Genomic DNA, 25,476 nt, shown 5'->3' on the forward strand with positions numbered 1-25,476 from the left:
CTTCACTACCAAAGAGTATTAATTTTTCCAACATAGGCACATTTATTACTTATCTTTAAAAATCACATAAAGCTGAGCAGTTCAAAAGTACATATATTTAGTGTGATGGAAGGATTATTATCAGGGTCTATAGAATACATTTCATCTAGTCCTCTGGATTGACTGGAACCTGAAGGTTATAGGTTTGGAATGTGCATTTTAAGAAGGGTGAAAATATTTGCAGTAACCACAGTGAAGGAAAGGTAAAAAATTAGATCTAATAAAAAATATGGGGGAGGTAATCCCTATTTTGATTAGCAGACTTTATCATGCAAAAGTTTTAATATACACAAACTAAACAGAGTAGCATAATAAACTCTCATCACCCAACTTCAACAATTATCAGCATCCTTCCCTTCTTCTATTCTTGTATTCTTGTTTCACTGATACCTCGACACATTCTCCACCTCCCCCCGCCATTTGGTTGTTATTCTTTCTTTTTATAGGTAAAATTTAAATACACTGAAATGCTTAAATCTCAACTAGTCAATTTTTCCAAATATAGAGTAGACTTTTTACACTTAAAACAATGCCTCCAAAATGGGATCAATTTACAATGCTTCGTTTAAAAATAAGAAACTTATTCAAGATTTCCATACAACACCCAGTGCTCACTACAAGTGCACTCCTTAATCCTCCTGTACTGCACATCGAAACTAAACAAATCTTGGCTCAGTTTCTCTCTGGTCAAAGCAAATACTCTCAAAGTAAGGAAGACACACACAGCTGCTGCCCAGCCATGAGAGATGTGAAGTTCCTTATTCAGTGAGCCAAAGTACTTTGAATGTCCTACGTGAAATTTTCAAACAAAGGTTTGTTTTTGTTTTGTTTTGTTTTTGAGAATGTTGTAATGTAGTAGAACTAAGTGTTTCACGTAACTGTTACAGAGAAGAGATAGAGGGTGTTGTTCTTCAGTCCTTTCTGCTGAGTTCACAGGCAGGGTCGATGTTCAATTGGCCTACCCTGCTTTCATAGGCCCGTTATTTATGGCCAGCACTAATCTGGTTGCCTGGTGCCCACACTGTACTGTAACACTCTGGGTGCTTATCATCTAAAACTCGGCAGCATATAGTAGAATATAACCATAAGTAGAATAAGAACCAGGATGATCACATTATGAATTCAGAGTGCGAAAAACTGTCAAAATTGGAATTTTGTCTCTAAGCACAGTAATCTTCTTAGTGGCCTAGGATTGCATTAAAGCCCCAGACCTAATACTGAACATTCTAGGGGGGCCACTTGGACTCTTTTCCTTGGTTTTCATAAAAATAATAAGTGAATTAAGTACCTATAATTAAGGGTCTGCTTACAGAGGAGCCCTTTGCTACATATTATTACATTTCCTTTTCTGAAGGAATATGGGTAACATGAGGTGATAGAACACTTGTTACTCATTTCTCAGACTACTAAAAAGCCAAGGTTTGGCTTTTTATAAATACTTTTATGGCAGTAGCTATTTACCAGGTACAGGAAATGTATTATCACTCGATGGGTAAATCCTAGCCTATTATATCAGGTGCTAATCCTCCAATGACCACACAGGTCATAACACGTGTCCAGAATTTAAGACGTGTGGAAGAAACCAAAGTACCTCCTGCAGGCAAAACAGTGGCCCTCATTTGCAGGGCCAGTTACAGAAGCATTTTCTCTCAGGACCCAGTGGCAACAATGAGTAATATGGACTTGATTTCTGGTTCTAAATGTGTTCCAACAAATCTGGAAATAAAAAAATGTCATGTCATATCCTACCCTCATATATAGAAATTTTCTATAAGATTTGTAAATAATATTTTGTTTTATAAATTTATTACATCTGAGAATTATAAGTCCTTCATAACTTTACAGATGAGTTTAAAAAAGGATCGATAATAGGCAGATTCAAACTATTTAGCCTATAGATAGAAAATAAATATCCTTTTATTATCTCTGAAGAAGATATGTAGCATTTTGATATGGAGGGTATTTTCCCTCCAGATGAATACAGTTGACCCTTGAACATTGTAGGGGGGGCGGTACCAACCCCACACACAGCTGGAAAATCCACATATAACTTTAGACTCCCCAAAAACTTTACTAATAGTCTACTGTTGACTGGAAGCCTGACTGATTACATACACAGTTGATTAACACATATTTTGAATGTTCTATATATTATATAATGTATTCTTAAGGTAAGCTAGAGAGAAATGTTAAGAGAGAATGTTAAGAAAATGTTAAGAAAATCATATGGAAGAGAATATAAATTTCCAGAACTGTAATTTATTTATCAGAAAAGATCTGCATATAAGTGGATCTGCACAGTTCAAACCCATGTTCAAGGGCCAACTATAATTGGAAAGGTACTTGAAACAGGTCTTTATAAAAACATAAATGTATTATAAATATACCGTTATAAACGATAGCATAAAGTCTAACACTCCAAAGGGTTCACTTTCTTGTTCATTAAAAAATATCATAGTCATACTTCTACATCAAGATTCATTTTATTTTCTCTACCATATAAATACTTGAGAATGACATTTTAGTAGTTCCCCACCCCTTTTTTAAAGCAGAGCAGTCAATATATGAAAACTAGTTTCCTGGTTTTGTCAGATGAAATGTGATTAGATAATAACTCTCAAGCTCCACTCAGTGATATTTATGTTCTGATTTGCTCATTCATTCATTTCAGCTGATTGGTCAAACACAGAATGTAAAACCTGGATCTTATTATTCAACTTATTAGCAGGAAGTTTGGGGCGATCTGAAATATTGTCTGGTTTCTCCGGTAATGACCTGTAAGGTTTTGCTTTGATTTCACTTTCAGGAAATGTAGGCTCAGAAAGCACAGGCTCAGAAAAGGCTTTTCTAAGATTTTCACTCTCTTCTCTGTTTTGCCTTATGGATTCTTCTTCTTGGAAAATTTTCTTTACCTTCTCCAGCACAGCATTAACACAGACTGTCTAATAATAAAAAAAAAAAATATTTGCAAAGTAAAGTTTCTGTTTAAGCTACTGAACTTCTAGTAATAAGTCCAATAAAATGTGTAACATAAAGTCATCAATCTACTTATTCTAATAAAGAAGCACTTCCTTTCCTGGCACATGATAAACATCAGGAGATTGATTCCTTGTCCTAAATATATTACACCATCATCTAGAAAGAAAATTAAAGCATAGTATGCTTCAATAAAGACATGTTTTACCTCTCCCCCCCCAATTCATTAAATGTTTTTTATCTTTACTCTCGGATTTAATTAAATGAGACTCCTTTCTTCTGAATTAAATGACACATTTTCTGGGAGTTGGAATTTGTCCTCAAATGTGTTAATATCTCAAAGTAGGCTTCTTGTTTTTACTTTCTCCCCCTACGCTTTGCTTATACCTATGTGTACAATTGAAAGGGCATAAACACATTAGTTAGAATTTAGTAAGCTAGTTGATAAGTGATTTCTAAGCAAACACATGATCCATTTTCCCTCAAAAAATGCCATTCAGTACTTTGAGTGTCAAAACAAAACACACAGAGAGATATAACTGAAAATTGGGAATCAGTAAGAACTATAATGATGAAGATGATGATGTTGCTAAGTATTTAAGGCAAGCAACAAGAATAATAAAATCCATAAAATATGAGAAGACCTAAACTAGCTTATCTTACCAAAGCAATAGCTAAAGCTCACATAATAGGCTATAAGCTCTTAGAAAGTTTTCCTAAAGAGGGCAATAGAGAAAGGATTGAGGGCCTTGGCTGACCAACCTCAATTTCTTCCCGATCTCCGGCCTCCTCTTTTCTCAGCCTGCACCCCACTATAGAATGAGGGAATACCAGATGCTTTCCTTCATTTCCCTGCAGTTCGTATGTGGTCATGTGACCCTGTTTTAGCCAACAAGATAAAATATATCTGCTGGGGAGGAGGTCAGGAGGGATTTTTGAAAGTTTTTCTCCTGTATAAAAAGAAAGACTCTTTGTCTTTTGCGTCTAACTATCGCCTCCCCCTGCTTTGGACACTGATACAGATAGGATGCCTGAGCCTGAGGCAGCGAGGACCAAAAACGATAAACAAGACAGCACAGGAGAAAGATGGAAAGGCCCTGGGTTCAGATAACATTGTAGATCAACTGTACAAACCTGGGAACCATCTAACTCTAGACTTCTGATTAACTGAGATATTTAAATGTCTTCATCAATTAAGGCACTGCCAGGTATTTTTGGTTACTTGCATCCAAGCATATCCCAACCTAGAGCTATAAACCTTGAGGTCCATCACTTCCAGCTGCAAACAGCTTCATCCATTTATCCCCTAGTAGGATCATTTTCTATGTATGCCTTGTTGTGAAAAAAGATTAGGGGGGCACCTGGGTGGCTCAGTCTGTTAGGTATCCCAACTCTTGATTTCAGCTCAGGTCATGATCTCAGGGTCGTGAGATCAAGCCCCCTGTGGCGGGATCCAGGCTGGGCATGAAGCCTGCTTAGGATTCTCTCTCTCCTCTCCCTCTGCCCCTTCCCCGGCTCGCCTTCTCACATACATGCTCTCTCTCTTTCTCCCTCCTTTCCCCTCCCCCCAAAACAGATCAGGAAGCCCTGTTCTATTTGATATATTTCTTCTTCCCTCACCTACAAAATTTTATCTGTGCCCATTCTAACCACTTCTACCGCAGTCACAGAAAATGAAGGGTCTTGACTGAGGTCAGTATCTCTGTGTTTATTTTTAATCCGTACCCTGCCTCTTCTCTACAACTATTCCATGGCTTTTCAGCCTCTCCTTCTTGACTGCGTCTTGCCCTGAAACTTCTAATGTGCTCAAGTATCTTCTATCTTAAAATAAAAATCCCTGGCACCCTGTTTCTCTCTTGACTGCTATATGTGCTTGCTTTTCTTGATCAAACCAGGGTCTATATTCATGGCTTTAATTTTTATCATCTCCTCTTCACTGAAACCTCTTATTTCTGTCTTTGTTATTCTATCACACCACCTTGAAATAGTTACAAGATGGTTGACTCCAACATCTTTACTATTAGATCTTTATTTTACTTGACTTTTTCTGCTGGTAATTGACACTTAACTGCTCACAACTTCCTGAGTATTTCTTTGACACTTTCTCTCCTGATTCTCTTCCTACTTTTCTGATTATTGCTTCTTTGTCTCTTTCATGGATTTCTTCTTAGCTCACCTTAAATGTTGCTGTTTTTTACATTTCTGTTGATTTTCCACTCTTTTCACTTCCAGACTTTTCACTCTTTCCACAATGGTTCCACTCACAGGACATTAACTTCCAACATATAATTATTTGCTTTCAAAATCATAATTCCAGCCTTGACCTCTCCTAGACCTTGGGTGCATACATGACCAATTATCAGGTCACCAAAAAATTGTTTCTAATACCTACTTAGAAAGTTTATAGAATCCTAAGTCATGTGGGATGATTTCAAAAGCCTTCAATAAATTAGAGTTTAATTTAGTTTTAGTCTAATTTGTTTTAGTTTCACCACGGCTATTTCATCCCACTCATTTTTTGCAGCATATTTGCATCCTAGTTCAGTTGATGTCATTTTTGTATGAGATTCACATTTAAGACACTGAGCACTTCTCAAAAATTTTAAACACTTGCAAAATATGTTTGCAAAAAATATAAGTTCTTTTTAAAACTATGGATATGTTTATAAAAGTAAGTTCCTTTACTTTTTTTTCAAGGATGTCTTGGCTATTCTTGACCTTTTTCATTTCCCTGTAAATTTTAAAATAAACTAGTCAACTTACACAGCTGCTCATATTTTAATTGGGACTGCAATCAATCTATAGATAATGGGGAAAACTTAATCTTTATTATTGTGTATCTCATGATAAAAAATATTAACAAAAATGTGTAAGACCTCTAACAAGAAAGCCATAAGAATTATTAAGAAAAATTAAAGAAGACCTAAATAAATAAAAGGATATACCATGCTCATGGATTGAAGGGAGGACTTATTCTACTAGTTATCAAGATTTATAAAGCTCTTGTAAATAATACAATGTTGAATCAATGTAAAAATAGAGAAATAGATTAATTGAATAGAACAGAGAATCTATAAACAGACCTACATATATAAAGACACTTGATTTATGACAAAAGAAGTGTTCTGGGGTGATAGGAAAAGTTTTTTCTCCCCAGTAAATTGAGTTGGATCAACTGGATACCTGCAGAGGAAAAATTTGTCCCTTACTTCATACCAATTCCGGATGGATTATAAATCTAAAAGTGAAAGGTAAAATAATAAACTTCCTAGAATATATCAGAAGGAACAGTTTCATGACCTTGGATATAGGTCAAGCTGCCCTAATTAAGACATAAAAAGCACTTAATATAAAGAAAAGATTAATACATTGGACCACATTAAAATTAAAAACTTCTGTTTTATAGACACTGCTAAAAGGGTGAAAGGAAGTCACAGAATAAAAGAAATAACCAAAAGAAGGTTTATGCATAGAGTATATTTTAAAAGTACAAATCAATAATAAAAAAGATAGAATAGAAAAACAGAAGAGACTTTAACAGAAATTCACAAAAGAAGATCCCAATGTCCACTTGATGCATAAAAAAGGAACTCAGTCTGATTAATAATCAAGGAAATGTAAATTAAAGCACAATGTGATAATACTACATACTCACAAGAATGGCTAAAATGGAAAAGACTGACAATAGCAACTGTTGGACAGTATCTACTAGAGATGAACGTGTGCATATTCTGTGGTCCAGAAATTTTACTAAAACATATGTACAAGAATATTCATAGAAACCATATTCACAATTGCCAAAACTGTAAGTAATATAAAATGTCAACCATAGTGTGGATAGTGACTTATAAATATTGAATATATATGTATTCAATCAATGAAATACTACACAGCAGTGAAAACCAACAACTATTGCTATAGGCAATGAATGAATTTCATAATGATAATTGAGCAAAAAGAGACAAATATAAAAGAATATATAATATATGATTTCATTTATATACAACTTATACTGTCTATGGTATTAGAAGTCAAAATAGTGGTTACCCTTTATAGAAGAGGTTCATGATTGTGAGGAAAGTGAGAAAGAGGCTTCTAGGATGATGGTTACATTTTGTTTCTTGATGTGTATGGTAGATAAATAGATTTTGTGATAATTCATCAAGCTGTGTACTTTTCTCTCTGTGTATTATATTTTTTTAAAAAAATTTAGAGGTAAGTATAAATGGCAGTGGATTAAAAGAAAATAACCTTATAATTTATAAAATCCTTTATATTTTTGTCATACTTTGTTTTTATTTTATTTTGTTTTATTTTAATTTTGAGAGAGAGAGAGAGAGAGCACACATGTGAAAGGCAGGGGAGGGGCAAAGGAAGAGTGAAACAGAGAATCCCAAGCAGGCTCCACACTCAGCGCAGAGCCTGATGCGGGGCTCAATTTCACAACCCTGAGATCATGACCTGAGCTGAAATTAAGAGTTGGATGCTTAACCAACTGAGCAACCCAGGTGCTCCTTTTGTCACACTTTGTAATGAACACTTTTGAATTATAGCACTTGCAATTCAAAATACACTAATATTTGTGTTCCCCAATATCATAGACTTAAATGATGGAATACTGAACTTTAGCCAACCATGGCACAATGGCTGAAACAAAACAAACGTAGCTAAGTGAAAATAAAACCAAAATGTTTTGACCAAATAATAATAAACTTTATAAAAATCATTTTATTCAAGTAAATTTGTTTTTGGTGGGTTGACTTGCCTCAGAAATGGGTTGATTTTATCTCAGAAAAGTAATTTTTTTTAGAAAAGTAAATTTTTAATGTAAAATTATTTGTGTAACAAGAGAACAGTACCTTGGTTTATGAATTTATAATATATCTATATCTTTAACATTACATGAAATAAGTATATTTATATCTAGATTCTAATAATTTTCTTAACTTACCAAATAAATTAGTGCTGCATATGAAGCATACATTATGCTAGTTAAAGCAGTCTTCGCTGGAAAAGAAATGATTTCAAACAAAGAACCCCTTCTGACCTGCAAAAACAGAAAAAGAGTTTTCTTATTATAATAAAAGTTTTCAATGTTACAATATTAAATTTTACAATGTTACTGTAAAATGAGAATTTAAATATTTCTTTCTAAAGAAAGTCATCTGCTGGGTCTATCTTTTTTCACATTCCGAAAATATATTGGCTTATTTACTTATTAGTTTTTTTACAAAAAGGTACTTTCTTTTGCTATGACAGATCTATAAAAAATCTTGCATTTCCAAAATCTAAATTACTTTAACTTTTTTACATTTTACAAGTGTGCTCACAAGGGGGTGCCACTGTGCATGTTAGAAAAACAGCACTGGGTGTTAAACGCAAACAATGAATCATGGAACACTACGTCAAAAACTAATGATGTAATGTATGGTGATTAACATAATATAATAAAATTTAAAAAAAATAAAAAGCACATATACAAACAAAAAAAAGAAAAACAGTCTTTTCTTTGTTCAAATTCCTGTAATCATCCTTTACTAAATTATTCACCTCTTCATTAAGCAAACAGCAATCAAAATACTAAGCATTTCCTGCAGATTAATGACCTGATTGGAAATGTTAATCATGAGACTGCTGAAGGCCAGCATTCACCTTAGATGATCATTAAGCTTCAGGAAATGCTCTGTGCTCACATCCAGCAGGCTTTTTTGAAACCGAGAAGGTTTACACCAATAATGAATTTGTCTCAGAAGTTTCTAGTTTCTGGTAATAAGCGTCTCTGCCTCAAACATAAGAGAATATATTTAGTTTAAGGGATTAGACTCTCTTTGAGGTCACCTCTGTTCCCTTGAGTAGGATATGAAAGGAGGGCCTTGGGAAAAACATTCCCTTCCCATTCAGCAGTAAAGTGGCAGTTAGCCATGCTCCTCTGAACTAAGTGCCAAGACACTCAATGGCTTCCAATAACTCCCAAAGGGACAGGCTGTAGCTAATAAAATCATGTAAATGCACAGTAAAAAATGCATAAAAACTAGAAAAACAGTATGTATGTGTACATTAAAGTTAGTTACGACATTGAAAAATTGAAACAATTGGTAGCAGAATGGTTAGGTGAATTAAGCTCTATCCACTCAATGGCGTATTGCAGCCTTTTAAAAGGTGCTTCTGAAGAATGCGTAATAACGTTTTATTGAACAAACGTTTGCATGACACTGTGTTCTAAGTGCCTGTTGCAGTATATTCAGTTTTCGCTCACTGCTGCCACTGCTGAAGGAAGAAGAAAATTGCCCATCACAATTTACCTTCTTCTCTCTTAAGTGATTTATGGAATGCTGAAGCCAAGAATACCATCTAGCCTACCAGCTAAGAGAGGGAGGCGGGGTGGGGGTGGGGGCGGGTCAGGGGAGGGAGGCATTCCTTCTTATTCCTTGTCTTCCAGGCCATACTGAGTCCTAGATAGGGGAATAGGTAGGGGCAGTTTTAGCCCACTCTCTCCATAAGTTGGTCTGGAAAACTTCCCAGAGTTCCTGGCCTCTGGAAAGAGTTTCCAGGAACTGAAGCAGCTGCTTCCTGCTCTTTCCCTCTTGCTAGAAGAGTCAAATTGATGGCATACTTTTGAATCTCACTATTAGGCTACAGGGAGACAGACAGACAAGTAGAGAGCAGACGCTAGGAAAGACAGCAGATATATTCCAACAAAATGCCTCCTAGGAGAGTAAAAGATTCATGAGTTTGTGAATATATGGATGTGCAGTGGGAGGTCTATACTCAATAACTGGTAGGCCATATACAATAAAAATAAAAGTGGGGTCTGCATGCATGAGAAATTACTCTGTTTCTGTTTCACCGCATCTTTTTTTTTTCACATTTTGTCCTTCACCTTTCACATTAAAACTGATTACTTTTCAAAGTTTCAAAATAAATTATATATCTGATACATGTTATGCTTCTGAATGATGAATCTGTATATTGCCTAAGGGTTACTTTTCCACCATCTTAATGCCTTTAATAAATACTTGCTATTCCTTTAACAAATCATTCCTGTAGAAAATACATTTCCTCCAAAATTTATGTGGCTACTGGCAAGTAGCCATTTTTCAATTTTATGAGCTACTTCCAATACATGTTTTTCATATTATAAACCATGCTGTTTCATTTTTGGCTTGCTATAAGCAGGAATAGTGTATGATAAAACAGATAAATAGGAGAGATTTGTAAATCAAAGAATGTATTTACATCATCTCAACCAATTAAAAAAATTTTATCTGAACTTATATTAATTTTATTTGCATATTTAAGTTAAAAGAATGTTGATATCAGTATTATGCCCATATATTCCTTTTTGAATTTTTAATATTAATATATATGTATATATAAGATATGTGGATATGTTATATGGTCATACTAATATCTCAGATATATAGATATTTCAACAGTAAAAACATTTCAATCTTTAACAAAATTTCTTTCACATAATTTTGAGTTCCACCTGTCACATAACTGTGACACCTCATCTCATAAAAGAAGTATCTGTGTTTATCTTATTTTCATTAAAATTGAGATAAATCACAAAAAAGCAAACCATAAGCAGTTTAGAAAATAATAAAGATCCACTTATAGATGACTCGAAGTTTAAAGAATCACCAGGCCCAAATTAGTTTTTGTTGTTCCCAAAACCACCTTGACAAAGGATACGTGGGGAGTAATAGAGAAACTTTAACTCAGTGATTCACAAGTGTTGCAAGAAGCACTGACTGGTTAATAGGCCCAGAAAAAAAGTATTTCCTGTAAGTTTGGAAAAGTTACATGACCCTGTCTCTGCTTGAGCAACCCACAGTATTCATGAACCCAGGAAGGACTCCTAGCAGTCCATAGTAAAGAAAGCTATTGGACTTCGTTTATCCCAGTATTACTATCCTGTAGAATATTGTTCTTGAATAAGCTCTTACTCACATGGTCCTATAAAAGCTTAAATGTCCCAATCTCTTGGCCAACCTGGAGAAGTTATGTCTTCAAGATTCCAGGGATTCTACTTTCCAGGAATTGTCCTTTTTCCCCAGGTCTTGAATTATACCACCCAAGATAACCTCATGGCAGGCCCATCGAGAACCTATAGAAGTTCTTGATATTTTTGAGGTTTACATATATATATTTTTTACATAAAATATGTGAGGTTTGAGTTTAAACTCCAGTCTACATTGACGTGTTGGGGGTGAGGAAGAAACTATACTTAGAGAAGTGTCTGATCTTCATCCTGAAAAGGGAGCACAAGTTCACTGGGATCCATGTAAATCACAGCCATTGTAGATGGTGAGGGTTTTCTTCACTTTTGCCCACATCTGGCCTACAGCACTCCACAGTGCCTGTACAAAGGAGAAACAGTCATCTCTAATGCCACTATAAGGAAGATTGTGACATACATAAGGAAGATTGTATCATAGCAAGAGCTCCTGTGGCCCTGCATTGCCCTGCCAAAGTCAACAACTACGTCTGGGAGCTGACGTGTCTTGGCTGAAGTCAGTGTTCAAGCTGATTATCTAGGTCACTGCAGCCTAGAGCAGCTGCAAGCTTTACTCATCCAGACAGCTTCTAAGGCCAAGCAGATGCACCATTCTTTAAAGTACTGATGCTGGGGATGTTGAAAATCACCAAGAAATGATCTAACCAGAGTTTTCCATTCCTGAGGCCCTTTTAGAACTAGCAGATGACTTGCTATACTCTCAGCCCTACATAAGCTGGAAGGGTTTGAGAAACAACCCGACTCATCACCCATAAAGACAGGTGCAAAGGGAGTCTCTTTTAACAAGCTGGAGAAGACTGACTCCAACTATGTGCTCATGTTAAAACAAGCCTTTAGGATCTCTTCAGGTCACTTGTATCAGTTGGGTCTTTGGATAGTTCATATTGGGCTCAATATCTTTGAATATGCTAACATAAATAGGACTTGCTCTAGGGCTGAGCATATAATCAGAAAGGCTTGGGCATATTGTCAAGGAGCTCCTGTAACAACATTCATACTCTAATTATCTTGAGGAAGACTATTACTGTATGCTTCATCTCAGACCACATCAGGGGGCTGAAATACTATCCTAGTCATAGGTAGTATCCTAATGAAAATGCTCCTCTATTACCTGTTCTTGAGGGAGCAATCTGCCTCACTGGCAACCTCAGCTACATAATATCAAACAGAGTTTTGGTAGAACCATTTAAGGTGCTCTATGCACACAAGTATCTTTCTGTCATTAATTATCCTCAGATCAGTGAGAAGTCAGACATATGAAGAGGATCTTTAACACCTTCAGATAGGTTAACTAGGCTGCTTACCTTCCTATATAAAGTGATGTCCTCCATGCATCTACAAAGCATATCCCTTTGCATTAGCAATCTCAGATTTCACTCCTTTTACCTATGCACACCAGAAAGTTCCACTTTGACAAAGGCAGCCTGACAATCCTTGAAGGAATTCATGCTGGAAGCCACTCTGGATAAGCTAAACTCTGTCACTATAGAAAGACAGCCTAGCAATGTATGTACCAGGGCTGGTGTAGCTCCCTCATGCTATGCCACTTATCTCTCTGGTACACTGGTACCCTGGATAGGCTCCATTTGCAGACCAATCCTTTGACCTCCACCACACCTCTTATATTACTCTGTTGTTCCTTTGACTCTCCAGGCCATTATCTTCACTATTTATACTTCTATTCCTTCTTCACTGGGACTTTTATATCTGAGATATGTTGTTTTCTTGCTTGCTACAACATAATTCCTCTCAGTAGAAATTCTGATTCTCCACCCTAGCTAATACATATTATCCAAGTAAAGCTTATTCCTCATTCCTAACCCCTAAGGACCCGGGAACATCTGACCTGAGACTGTTCCCACTTGTCTCACTCTAGCCATATGGAACTGCTTACATTTCCTAAATAAGTTATGCTCTCTCTGACCTCAACATCTTAATATACAATGTTCACTTCTGGGAATAATACTCCTACTTCTTCACTTGGTTAATAGCTCCTCTCTCAAGATCCAGTACAACACTGACTATTCTGTGGAATTATGTGCCCCTTGTTGATGCTTCCATAGTACACTTTGCACACTCTGATCATGCACCTGCTGCACTCCACTGACACTGCTTACTTGCCTATCATCCACACAGTCCATATAGGGCAAGAGCAAGACATCTATGAATCCTAGTATCTAACTTAGTGATTTTACATGTCAATGTTCAATCAATATATGTTGAATAAATGAAAAAGTAGAATAATACATCACTTCCAGAAAGAAATGTAACGATCTTATATTAAAATTCATAAAAGATACCAGATGAAAGACATCTGGTTCCAGAAGTAGGGCAGACTGAGCTAATGTGGAACCCTCTGGAAATTCTATATAAATACCCCTAGAAATGCCCCTAGAAATTCTATATAAAATCAAACTCCAAAATGTAATACAAGACTGAGTTTACAAAAAAGAAGGGAAGGAAAAAAGAGGGAGGGAGGGAGGGAGGGGTGGGGAGGAAGGAAGGAAGGAAGGAAGGAAGGAAAGAAGGAAGGAAGGGAGGAAGGAAGGAAGGAAGGAAGGAAGAAAATTTCCCTGTGCCAGGAACTAAAAGGCGGAGCAATAAGTGTGTGAGTATATGTCCCAGGAAGTATCAAAGAGAGATAAGTAAAAGGAAAATATGAGTAAATAGACATAAAGAATAAAATGAAAATGTCCAAAGTATGTTTAATAGATACTCAGAAGAGATTAGAGAAAATGAGAAAGAGGTAATATTTGAACAAACAATGGCTAAGAATTTCCCAAAACTGAAAAAATTATCCTTAGATTCAAGAATCACTATGATTCACAAAAAGCATTTTGACAACAGCTAATAAAACTGAAGATATGCATCCCTCGTGACCCAGTAATCCCTCTTCTAGATGTATACCTGGAGAATGTCTCTCACACACAGATAAGGAGTCATTTACAAGAGTGTTCAATGAAATACTGTTTGCAAAACAAAACGAAAAAAAAAACTGGAAACTAAATTGCCCATCTGTCCAATAATAAACTGTGGATAATTTTCTCTTATAATGAGATATGACAAAGAAGATTAAAATAATAAACCATAGCTACACATTCAAAAATGTTGAGTGAAAAAAAGTTTCAGAAGGATGAGTACAGTACAATATAATTTATATAAATTTTAAATATATGGAGAATAATAGATGTATACACATGTAGTGAAACTATAAAAGTATGCACACAAATGCACACACATCAACCTCAGGAAAATGATTACTTTTGGTAGAGAAAAAAGTGGGGACTGGGTCAGGACATGGTTAATTATATTTCTTTTTATAAAGGAGATATAAAAATCTGTATTGCAAAATATTACTACCAATTTACATTTGGATGAGACTTCTGATACACTATCTTTAAAATGTTTTGAAATATTTTATTGATAAGAATTTTAAAAATCAAAGCTAGATTCTAAGACAATTAGAGTAAGAGCAGAGGAGAAGAAATTTCATGGGTGTTGATTTTGAACTGATGTCACAGAGACAGTCACAGTCAGCATATGGACCTTAGGTCATTTATTCCGTCCCCCTGCTTCTTTCACCTCAGGTTTCTGGGATACATTATCACAATTAAGCTTTCAATTTGCCTGTGAAACCCACTGTCAGTTAGGGCAAAAAGGCAAATGCATTGTGTTCTTCAGTTCTCATGACTGGATAAAAGGAAACATAAATTCAACTGGAAAGATGGATTATTTTCCTGCCACTGAATTTGCATGAGTACTGGGAGGCAATTCTCTGTGGATGTCTCTCTTTCCTGTATAGATTGGGCTTTCTGAGCAAAGGACATGGTTGAATAACAAACAGCTTTAGAAGCTAGAGAAAGTATATTCCTCTGGAGGGATCTAGAGACGTACTTCCCAAGACATGTCACAGGGCACTAAAGAGAAAGCCTTCTCCTTAAACCTTCTAGAAACATTTACTTCTCACCCCCAACCCCCTCTTACTTTTTCTCCCTTTGTCTCTCTGTCTCTTGTCTCTCTCTCTCAGGCTGGGCCAATAGGCCAGCACTCCTATAAAAGCTGAGTCTCCGAATTTCAGGCTCCTGTGCTGTACTGTGATGCAACTCACCACACTTGGCTCTTGTCACATTGCCCTGTGGGACCTGAGGGCTTAGCTATTGCTCTGACTGCTGCTTGGCAGTTAATAATAAACACTCTCTGTCTCTGATTCAAGGGAGTCGTGGGCCTTCTACCGGTGTGTGTGTTTGTACAGCTGTGGCAGGCTAACTTGTTAGCTCGTAAATAGTGTAAAATCTCAGATTCTTCAGTGCTGACTTAGCAAAGAGAAGCAAAAGGAAAGACTGAATGACATAATGGACAGTGTCTTTAAATGTGATTCCATAATACATACAGAAATATTCTTCAAAGGACATTTCTTATATCAACCCTTTATAAAAACTGTGGGTTAATGCAAGGAAAGAAACATCAAGGCAAAATGTTCATTTTAGCAATGTATTTCAGTGGATATTACACAGCTCAGCTGTATTTCTTTTTGACAACCTAAAGATACAGGAATAATGTTTATACTGCTTAGAGAATGCAGTAGGTAACAAACACAAAGCGTTTTTTACTCTTTCAAACATCAGGTATTATAAGGGAGCCTTTTATAGTTGCTATCTCAGGCAATTCATAGTTGAACCTATCCCATGATTTCTGGAAATGTTAAAAATCTTTGATTAAAGAGAGATTCCTATGTAAAGGATAGCTTGTTGATTTTAGCCACCGTCATCCATTTTCTCATCTTTTCAAAATAACCCAAATTTTGTTTGAGGATTCATCCTTTCCCCATTCTCTGGTCATGTGGTCTGGATGGAGCTCCAACCTCCACTGTAGGGAGAAAGCAGGGAATCAGGTCCTGGGCCAATCACTGCATGCCATTCCCCTGGTTTAGAGGTAAGCCTTTCTCGGAGAGTGAACCTCAGGACTTGGCTGGGAATACCGGCTCCAGGACTGTCATTCTTTAGGGCTGTAATTGAACCTGGAAGGATGGAGTCCTGGGCACAGCGGCAAATCATCTTGTAAGCACGAAGGGAAAGTCAGTGTGTGAATGGAGGCAACACAGAGGAAGCAGAGCCAGGAGATGGGTAGAAGAGAAAAAAGGAACCCTGAAGGCATCATTTGAGTACCTCCATCCTGAAGCCTTAGCAACTCCGGATTGTTCAACTGCAGGAACTAACACATACTTTTGGCTTCACTCCCTTTGAGCCACGGTTCTTCTCCCTTCAACAAAGGGTCAAAATGAGGCACCCTGGGGTTCAGGTGCCAGGCTTGCAGGAGTCCCGATCGTTTGTAACGAACATTTAGAATGCCTGGAATAATGCTCAAATGGAAACCCCCAGAGTTTTAAGTCACAAAGTTTAGAAAAAAAGAAACTGGTCCTGAACAAGGTTTTAAGAGCTGTTGTCCTTAACAATATATAATAGAGCCTCAATGTAACAATGTAGAAGCTGTATTTTGAAATACACTAGATGTCAGTGGGTCTATCACAATGAGTTTATAGTTGAATATATTCAAATATGCTAAGTCAAACAAAGATTATCTTGGAACATAGCAAGGTTATGGGGGAAAAGGAAAAGGAACAAAACCATCATTTTTAAGGCTTATAGGATTCCTTTTAGGTTTCATATAAGTGATAATCTATATGTTGATATTTAGGTTGAACCATTTGAAATTCAGTTTTATAGAGCTCAATCAAATAACAGAGCAGGAAAAAAGTCCACATTACTTCCTCTTTCTGATTTATTTAAACTGGAATATATATAGTATATTGAAAAAAGACCAAACCATTCATTTCTTATCCGACTATTCTTGTTTCATATGTAGGACAACCAAATGTGCTACATTTTCAAATCTTGCAATTTCAAAACAGTTTCTAAAAAAAAAGAGTCCATATCTTGTGCAAATGTTAATATTCACTCACCTGCACGTTATAGAGGGGTTGCTTCGGTGCATTAACTTCCCTCAGCAAACGATGTGATATGTCCCTTAACTCTAGAAGTCTACAAGCAAGCTGAGGCTGCAGAAGTTTGGCCACTGATTTGGAAGATCTGGATATGCTGTTTAATCCTTGAATTAATGTTCCTCGGTTGATCCTCGCTAAGGTGACAGCCATTCTGATTTTGGATGGTTTCTGCATGGGTTCTCTTTTCTGGAAAATAAGCCTCTAAAAAATGAGTGATGTGTGATTCTCCTGTGAATTATTACAATCTCCTTCAGACCGAGACCAAGTAGCACATAACAGCATATTATGCACAGTCCTATGCATATACTCAGTGTCCAATAATTATATCCCACCCCCACATACCTAAACTTTTCAATAAATGTATGATTTTTGCCTTAGCATAAATATCCAGAATTTAAGTTACTAGCCAAAAATCTAAATTTTTCATTTTTCTCTCTAGGTTTCTTTATTTTTGCATTGATTTTTTTAAAGAGCACTTTCAAAAGTAAGCAGTTCTTATTCAAATATTACTCAATGTTTGAATTATTTGAACAATAATTCTTATTCAAAACTGTTACAAATATTTTCCCAGTTTATTTAAAAAATTTAAATAATAAAGCATTCATATATAATGCATGGTACAATTAAAAACTAAATAAAACAAATTCCCTATATATTAATTAACAAACTTAAGAAACTTTTACTTCTAAAAACTTCAAAACTTGTGAGCATTCTGAAAGAAAAAATTTGTGGCATTAGCAAAATATATGACATGTAGATCTTTCCCTGCTGTACCAGAAAGTGAACCACAGAGAAATTACTTACAATGTGGTTAGACTGCATTCCAGGCAACAACAAGTATAGTTGCCATTATTCATTTAAGCAATTTTATGGCCTATTCTGGCTTTTTCATATATGACTTGGGGGAAACTAATGGTTTATAACACAAGAAGCAACTTTGAGTCTCTATTTATTGAATCCAAATATGTAAGTACAAAACATCTTTTAGATGGATTGTTTTGGTCTACAATGAGCAGCATATATTTGCTTAAGAGCTAGTGTACTGTATATTTACTTTAAATGCCTCAACTGTTATCCTGAAGAAATAAATTATTGCTGTTTTTGTCATTAAAGTTCAATGCTTCTCTTACTGTTTTAATATTCGTGACCGGAAATAACCAAAAAGTGTACTAGCCTTTCAGCGAGGATGTACATCTGCAGCATCAGTCAATTAAGTGTCTGCCTTTGGCTCAGGTCATGATCTCAGAGTGTTGGGTTGAGCCCCTAGTTGGGCTCCCTGCTTAACGGGGAACCTGCTTCTCCCCTTCCCCTGCCGCTGCTCATGCTCTCTCTGGCTATCTCTCTCTCTCTTTCTCCCTCTCTCAAATAAATAAAATCTTTAAAAAAAAATAAATATTTGCCTCTATAGAGAATAAGACTATCTGTAATTGATAATGATGAATCAAAACTTTCCTGTAGGATCATATAATTTGTGTTGACAAAAATACAGCATTTATGATAAACAATATTTTTAAAAATTCAGGTGTGCATTAAAATAATGCTTCAGTGCACTTTGTATTATATTTCTCATTTTAATATTGTCATAAACTCATACCTTTTTCCAACAGACTCAACTTGTTCCTAGTTAATATCATCTTTGTTTCCTTTTAATACTGAAATCGTTACAATTTGATGACTGTGCTTGCCTTCATGGTTTTTTTTTTTTTTAAGATTTCATTTATTCATTTGAGAGAGAGAGAGCACAAGCAGAGGGAGAAGCAGGGAGCCCAATGCGGGACCCAACCCCAGGACTCTGGGATCATGATTTGGGCCAAAGGCAGACGCTTAACCGACTGAGCCATCCAGGCGCCTCTCCCTTCATGGTTTTTAAAATGCTTTCCTTTTTCGATACTTTCATAGATATGTCTGAATCTCTGAAAGAAACATTACCTCTAGCAACAAAATATCTGACCACCTTTATTTTCTCTGACACAAAACATACAGTCAGCTTGTTCCCAAGAAGACCATTTCTGCTTTCAGAATAGTATTAGAAACCAAATATAGACATTGAGGTGCATGTAAAGTTGTTTTTTTGTTTTGTTTTGTTTTTTTTTTTTGAGGCTCTGAGAACAGAAAGGAAACAACAGAGGAGAGGCCACTTACAGTCCTGGAGATGCAGAATGAGATTTTCCTCTTTAAAAAACAAAAATAATCACCAGTTTATAGTGATGATTACAATTCTTTTTTTTTTTTTTTTTTTTTTTTTAGTATATGTGCTGCCAAAGCGAGCACGATTCCAATTCACTCTTACCTTCACAGAATTTTTAAAATAAGCTCTGGTAAAAAAAAATTGTTAAATAAAAGGGTTTTTTTTTTTTCCTTTTCTTGAGCTACCAGCTTTTCCCTTTGTCTACTATATATGCTATATATTTTCCTAACAAGCCACGCATGTAAACTTAACCGACCCCAAGTGAAGAAGTGCTCACTTCTTCCCCTGGTTTTGCTGGACCCTTGTCCTAAGCATCCTGGAATTGGCTGCAAAATGTGCAAGTTTACATGATTCCTTTTGTCATCATTATCTTCTAAGCACGTTACCAGGTGTGAGAAAACCCTTCCCCTCCCACCTCAGAGACACACAACAGTAATAATCATTTACCACAAGAAACCTAGTGTCGATTAATCAGATTGTTTTGAGAATCCTCCAAATTTCACTCTTTGGATATATCCTGCTTTCCTGTTTTTTTTCCTAGAGCCATACTCATCTCTCTATCATCAATTGTTTTAATGCTGAACTCCAATTTCTGTTACATTAGCTTTTTACTACTCTACATCCAAAAAAACCCAGCCTGTCAGCAAGTCTTATTCAATTCTGTCTTTGAATAGTCCTAGAGTTTGACCACTTCTCAATACCCCCCGTGCCAAAACTCAGTCCATTGCATTTATCCACCATCTCTTCTCCAGACTAGTAAATTAGCCTCCTCAGTGGTCTCTCTGCTTCCATCCTTGTCTATGTTCATTCTATTCCTCAACACCTCAGCCAGAGAGATACAATTAAAACTTAGATCCTATCTTGCTTTTCTGCTCTGCTGCTTCAGTGGCTTCCTAGTGCACTCAGTATAAAGGCCAAATTACAAACAGTGGTCTACAAAGCCCTACAAAGGTTGTCTTTTCTTTACCTCCCTAACCTCACTGTCTTTTTCTCTCCCTTTCCTCCCCGCTATTTGTTGAGTTTGTTAAGTTTACTTCCACCTCAGGGACTCAGCACTAGCTATGCCATTTGATTCTTCAAAGGTACCAAGGTTTCCTCACTTGCTTCCCTCAAGTCTTAATTCAAGAATTACTTTTTCACTAAGACCCTCTTAGTCACCCTACCTTAATGGTCAATTGTTTTCCTTGTTCCCACCCGTATTTCATATTTCTGCCATATTTCTTCTTCTTCTTAAGACCTATCATTAACATAATATATAGTTTATTTTCCTTGTTTCTTGTTTTCCTACTTGACTAGGATGTAAGATCTATGATAGCAGTGTTTTATATCTATTTGGATCACTGATCTTTCCCCAGTACCTAGAATAGTGTCTGGTGCATAGTAGGGTACTCTATAAATATTTGTTGTAATGAATAAATGAGGAGTATCAGAAAATATAACAAATTAACATAGAGAAATAGAGGAATATACCAAATATTAAATTAGAAACCACCCTGAAAGTTTTCAATGTACAATATGCTCTGTAACTTTGACAATTATGGTAGTGTCCCACTAGAAACAACATGCCAAAGACAAAAATATAACTGAATTATAGAACACAATCCTACTCTCATCATATTTAGAAATTCTATACTAATAAAAGTAATTTCCAGATGTCACTGGTGCAGCCCCAAGAGTTTTGTCCTACATGTTTAAAAAAAAAAAAAAGAAGCCAAGAGAATTCAGAAAAGTACATCTACAATTATAAAACTCCAAAGTTTTATATGGATTCTAATATGTTCTGCTTACAACTCCCAATTTTATAGTATAAGGTTAAGTGCAAGATAATTACAGAATAAAACACATAATTGCCTTTCATAATTAAAACCACAAAAATTGACCCTATTTTACCACAAAAGATTTCTCTCATTCAAGTAAAGATCATCTAAATTAAAACTTTTTAGTTCCTTAATTGTAAAATACATTTTTCATTTGTTCAAATGTAAAAGTTTAGTATTTTTAAACTCTCATATGGAAATCATTTGCAATTTGCAAATGTAAACCTTTAAAAATCACTGTTTTTGCTAAAGGAAGTGGATACTGAAAGTACTGGGGTCTGCGTTGCACTGGAGCGTACGTGACATCAGAAGCCATGACCTCAAGCTAAGGTTCTAAAATTAACTTCCCTCAGCCCCAGGAAGAAAATTTCCTTCAAAATCGTTCGTCATAAAGAACTATTTAATACCCACTATTCTTGGATATATCCCTCTATAAAAATCCCACCATCACTCCCACCAAAGCTTTTATTTGTTTCAGGCCAACAAGATGGTCTTTTCCTAAATAAATAAGTGCCTAAAACCTCTTTAAAAAGTTTTAAATATTAACCATGAAATTTAGAGATTTAAGATCCAACCCAATTAATTAAAACCCTCCAACTATTCTTAAAACCACTCCTTTCAGTATGCTTGGGAATTATGGATCATCCCCAAAATAATAAAATTTGTAGTATTTACAATCTGACCTTTCAAGTATAATTTAGTTATTCAAGTATTAGCATTGTTTTCTGAATAATTTATTTTTGAAGTACAAGTAACTTCAATATGTTACGATATCCCCTAAGAACTTGGATTTCTTGCCAATTTCAGCAAAGTAAATGGTGGAAAAAAGAACAATGTGTGTTGAAAATGAGACATAAAGTAACTGTGTTTATATTCTTCTCTGAATGAGGTAAAGTTCTTTTAAGTAAATAAGTTCGGTGTGTTGGAAATAGGAACTCAGAGTTCTTTCTTTGGGATCAGAATATCAAGCTATTTCACTATTAAACCAAACTTATGGCTCTAGTGATAATGAGGCTATTCAGGGGGTAGGAAGAGATGAAGGGAGTTGTAAAGAAAGTTGCAACTTCTTAGATTATTAAACACAGTTTCTTTAATGTTGTCAATGGTGAGAGAATCACAACTTGGAAGGGGAAACAGGGCTTCCCAGACTGTGCCAGTCTCAGCCATTTCACATCCTAGACCAAGCATGGTCACCTGCCCATTCCTTCTCTAATACTCCAGAGCATACTCAAGAAAAATCTCCAACATTTAAAAAGACTCTATACTAAAACTAGGGGAATTCCGAAGGGGGAAGCAACTAGACACCGAATCTAAGATACAGATTTATAAAATCTGGTTTGTAGTCTGGAGCTTTTAAGCCTCATCCTATCCTACTTAATGGACCACCATTGGGATGCCATCTTACCACTAGGTATCCAGATATATACACTTTAGTATCAGCCCTCTCCAAAGTCTAGACCCAAGACTAATGCCATTGGTTCATATGTACTTGATATTCTGGGAACATGCTCTGCTGTTTCACACTTTTTGTCCTAACGGACACTGCTTCCTCTGCTCCTATCCACTTACCCTATCCCTTTTTTCACTTTGAAAATTCATATTCATCCTCTGAAACCCAATTTAAGCATCCTTCCTCCATAAAGCCTTCTCTGACCATCTTAGGTAGAGCCACTCATTCCTCCAAGTTGGATTTACCTCTTACCATATTCCAAAACAATTACTTGTTTACAATTCTGTCTCCATTAGATTAAGCTAACTGACTAAAAGCATCCTGTCTTATCTCTGTATTCCCTATCCCCAGTCCCAGTCAATAGGAAAGTATTTAGTAAATGTCTAATGCCTGGTTATATGGATGAATGTTTAAAAGTGGCTCTAATATCTCTCCTTTGAAATGAAATATATAGACTTTGTGATTACTATGTTACTCAGAGAGCTTTTTTGTTTACTTCCAGGTTTTGGCTATATTCCTCATGTTTGATATGGCCAAAACTCTGATATCTGGATGAGGAAATTATTACTGTACCATGTAACTTTACAACATATTCTATTCCAACTGTGGTCTAGATGACTAAATATACTTTTCCATTAAGAGCTGTGTACTTTTAAGTAAATTAGGTTACAAAATATTACTTTTTCCTGATCAGATGTCTTTTTAGAATTCTCTACCTATTCCCTCTTCCACTCCCAATATTTTATCTGTCTCAAATCCTTTTGGGAACAGAGGTTATACAAAACATATGCACATATGCTTTGTTTAAACTGATATCACTATTTTCTTTCCACGTTAAAACATACACCCATACCTTATTTATCTTTCCATTATTATAATTTATGTTGGTTATTTTTTTTACTAATTTAATTGCCATAGATTTTAGTTAAAATATATCTAAGTATTTTCCTGATTTTTATATTAAGCAAATCTTAAGTAAATATAGCAAACTACATACATTGCAATTGTGGCTACGAGAGAGTTCCACATTTCCAATCTAACAACACGGTGATTTTCTTTAAACTTAATTTATCTTTCTCATTTCTTTGTCCACCATCTTTCTGCTTTCCATAGACCCACCCACTGAGTAAGATTTAAATTTGTTCTTCTGAGGCAAAATTAATTTCTTCCTAAGCTTCAGGCACTGATCTCAAAGTCAAGCATTAAATAATGGATATGATATTAAAAATACAATATACTTTTTGTAATCCTTTTTAAAGTCATGAAATCACATTACCTGATTAGACTGTGATAATCTGAGGATGGTAGGGAATTCATCTTTAAACTCATCTATAAGGTCCATGATGACTTTCTGGATCCCCTCGACTGAGACAAAAAGAAGTTGTGGGGGGAAAGTTAACGAAAAACATCACCTAACCACAATTCAAAAGAACATGGGACACTGGGTCCACTTTGTAAGTCCCTGGGAAAGCAAGTAAACCCTAGGGGACTTTATTCCCCATTGTTTCCCACACCCATATCCCCTTTACAATGAGATTGCATATACTTCTTCCAGAAAAGTTCTTCAACACCTGCCCACATATCCACCCAACAGGTTTGATTGGCATGACAAATTCTTGCTTGGGTTCCAATGCTTGGCAAGTTTGCAGGCCAGGGCAACACTTGTCCTACTCTGCCATTAGTGAGGGATGAGGGCACCCTTCCACTCAGGAAAGCAGGCAAGGACAGAACCTACAGCTCATTGCCAGAATTCTTTGTGACAGCACAATGGGCCTCTGAGAGCTTGTTACAGAATCTTCTGAAACCACTCTGGCAGTGGAGAAGAGGAAGAATGTGTTTGAAGGCATAAGGGTAGGAGAAAGGAGAATGAAAAATAAACCATACTAAGGAGTTCTGCATTATTTGGAATTTTGACCCAACTTCTACAGTGATACCTCAATTAATGGATCATCTGAGAACAAAGCTCCCTTTGAAGAGAGTTGGCATATGCTTTAAAAGAAATGCTTCACACATGATGCCAAGAGGAAAAGAAACACCAGCAGTTAGTTCAGAAAGACTTCTGAACAGATTGTTTTTCCTTCACTCAAATAAGGATCACTAGGTCAAAAACAAGCAAAATTATAAAATCTATGGTTTCCCTTCTTTAAAATTCCTCCTCCTCCTCCTTCTTCTTCTACTTCTTCTTCATCTTTTTCCCTCCTAGTACTCTCCCCCTCCATTATTTTCCATTTATCAAATCTAGGAAGAATTTCATATCATGTGGATTTGATTGAATACCTAGTTAATATTTTCATATGGATGAATTCGGAGTTGATTAACACAAATCCCATTTTAATTTGAAGCCTTTGCAATGAATTGTAGCTAGACCATTGTCTTTGTCAAGCATAAGCTGTGGGTGCTAGAGGTTTGTTCATTGGAGCTGTCTAGGAAAGAGAAAAATGTTCATCAGAGAATGCCTCTATCATGTGAAGCCTGCCAGACCCCGCCTTCAATTTGTCTTTAGTCCTAATCTGTCTGAGAACACTCTTCACCATACCACAAATACTTCTCTTAACCTTAGAATAACATGCTTCCCTCCATCATGACCCTAATGCTTAAGATAATTACGCCCTTAATATGTGGAAATTGCAATCCTTTGCCAGAAAGAAAATCTTATTAGACAATGATGAACACACAAACTGAAAGTCTGTAAGAAATGTAACCCTTTATTTGTCCTATTATGATATGTGCCTATCAGAATTTACCCCAGAGGAACAGTTGGCTGTCCCTTCTCTCTTCTGTCTTCTTCCCTGTTTTCCACTCTCATTGACCCCCTATGTTCTTTTCATCCATCTGCCCACCTCCTGATGTTTGTCCTAGCTCCCAATTGGTTTCAACCAGTTTTTTTTCTCTTCTTATTAGTTCTCACCCTCCTAAGCATCTTATGAAATTAACAAATCTGTAAGAAAAACCGGGTCCTCATGCTAATATTGTCCACAGGTAAAG

The 25,476-nt window shown here is 36.0% G+C and overlaps 1 protein-coding gene across 5 annotated transcripts in view; it reads right to left on the bottom strand.

Moving 5' to 3' along the window:
* Positions 1-92: 92 nt before the first annotated feature.
* Positions 93-25,476, bottom strand: part of SPATA9 (spermatogenesis associated 9) — a 46,159-nt gene continuing 20,775 nt past the window's right edge. The window contains exons 1-5 of one of the 5 annotated variants that reach the window (XM_027605960.1): positions 24,038-24,212; positions 23,768-23,856; positions 16,995-17,222; positions 7,967-8,062; positions 2,484-2,981 (exon numbers count right to left, since the gene is read on the bottom strand). In XM_027605960.1, coding sequence (XP_027461761.1) covers positions 2,694-2,981; positions 7,967-8,062; positions 16,995-17,222; positions 23,768-23,856; positions 24,038-24,098 — 762 coding nt within the window. In that variant the 5' untranslated portion in view covers positions 24,099-24,212 and the 3' untranslated portion in view covers positions 2,484-2,693. Of the gene's footprint in view, positions 2,982-7,966; positions 8,063-16,994; positions 17,223-23,767; positions 23,857-24,037; positions 24,213-25,476 lie in introns of those variants that run through there. The other 4 variants (XM_027605962.1, XM_035727723.1, XM_027605959.2 and 1 more) reach the window with 4 other exon arrangements.

Source organism: Zalophus californianus, chromosome 5 (assembly GCF_009762305.2).
Source record: "Zalophus californianus isolate mZalCal1 chromosome 5, mZalCal1.pri.v2, whole genome shotgun sequence".
NCBI classification, from domain to species: domain Eukaryota; kingdom Metazoa; phylum Chordata; class Mammalia; order Carnivora; family Otariidae; genus Zalophus; species Zalophus californianus.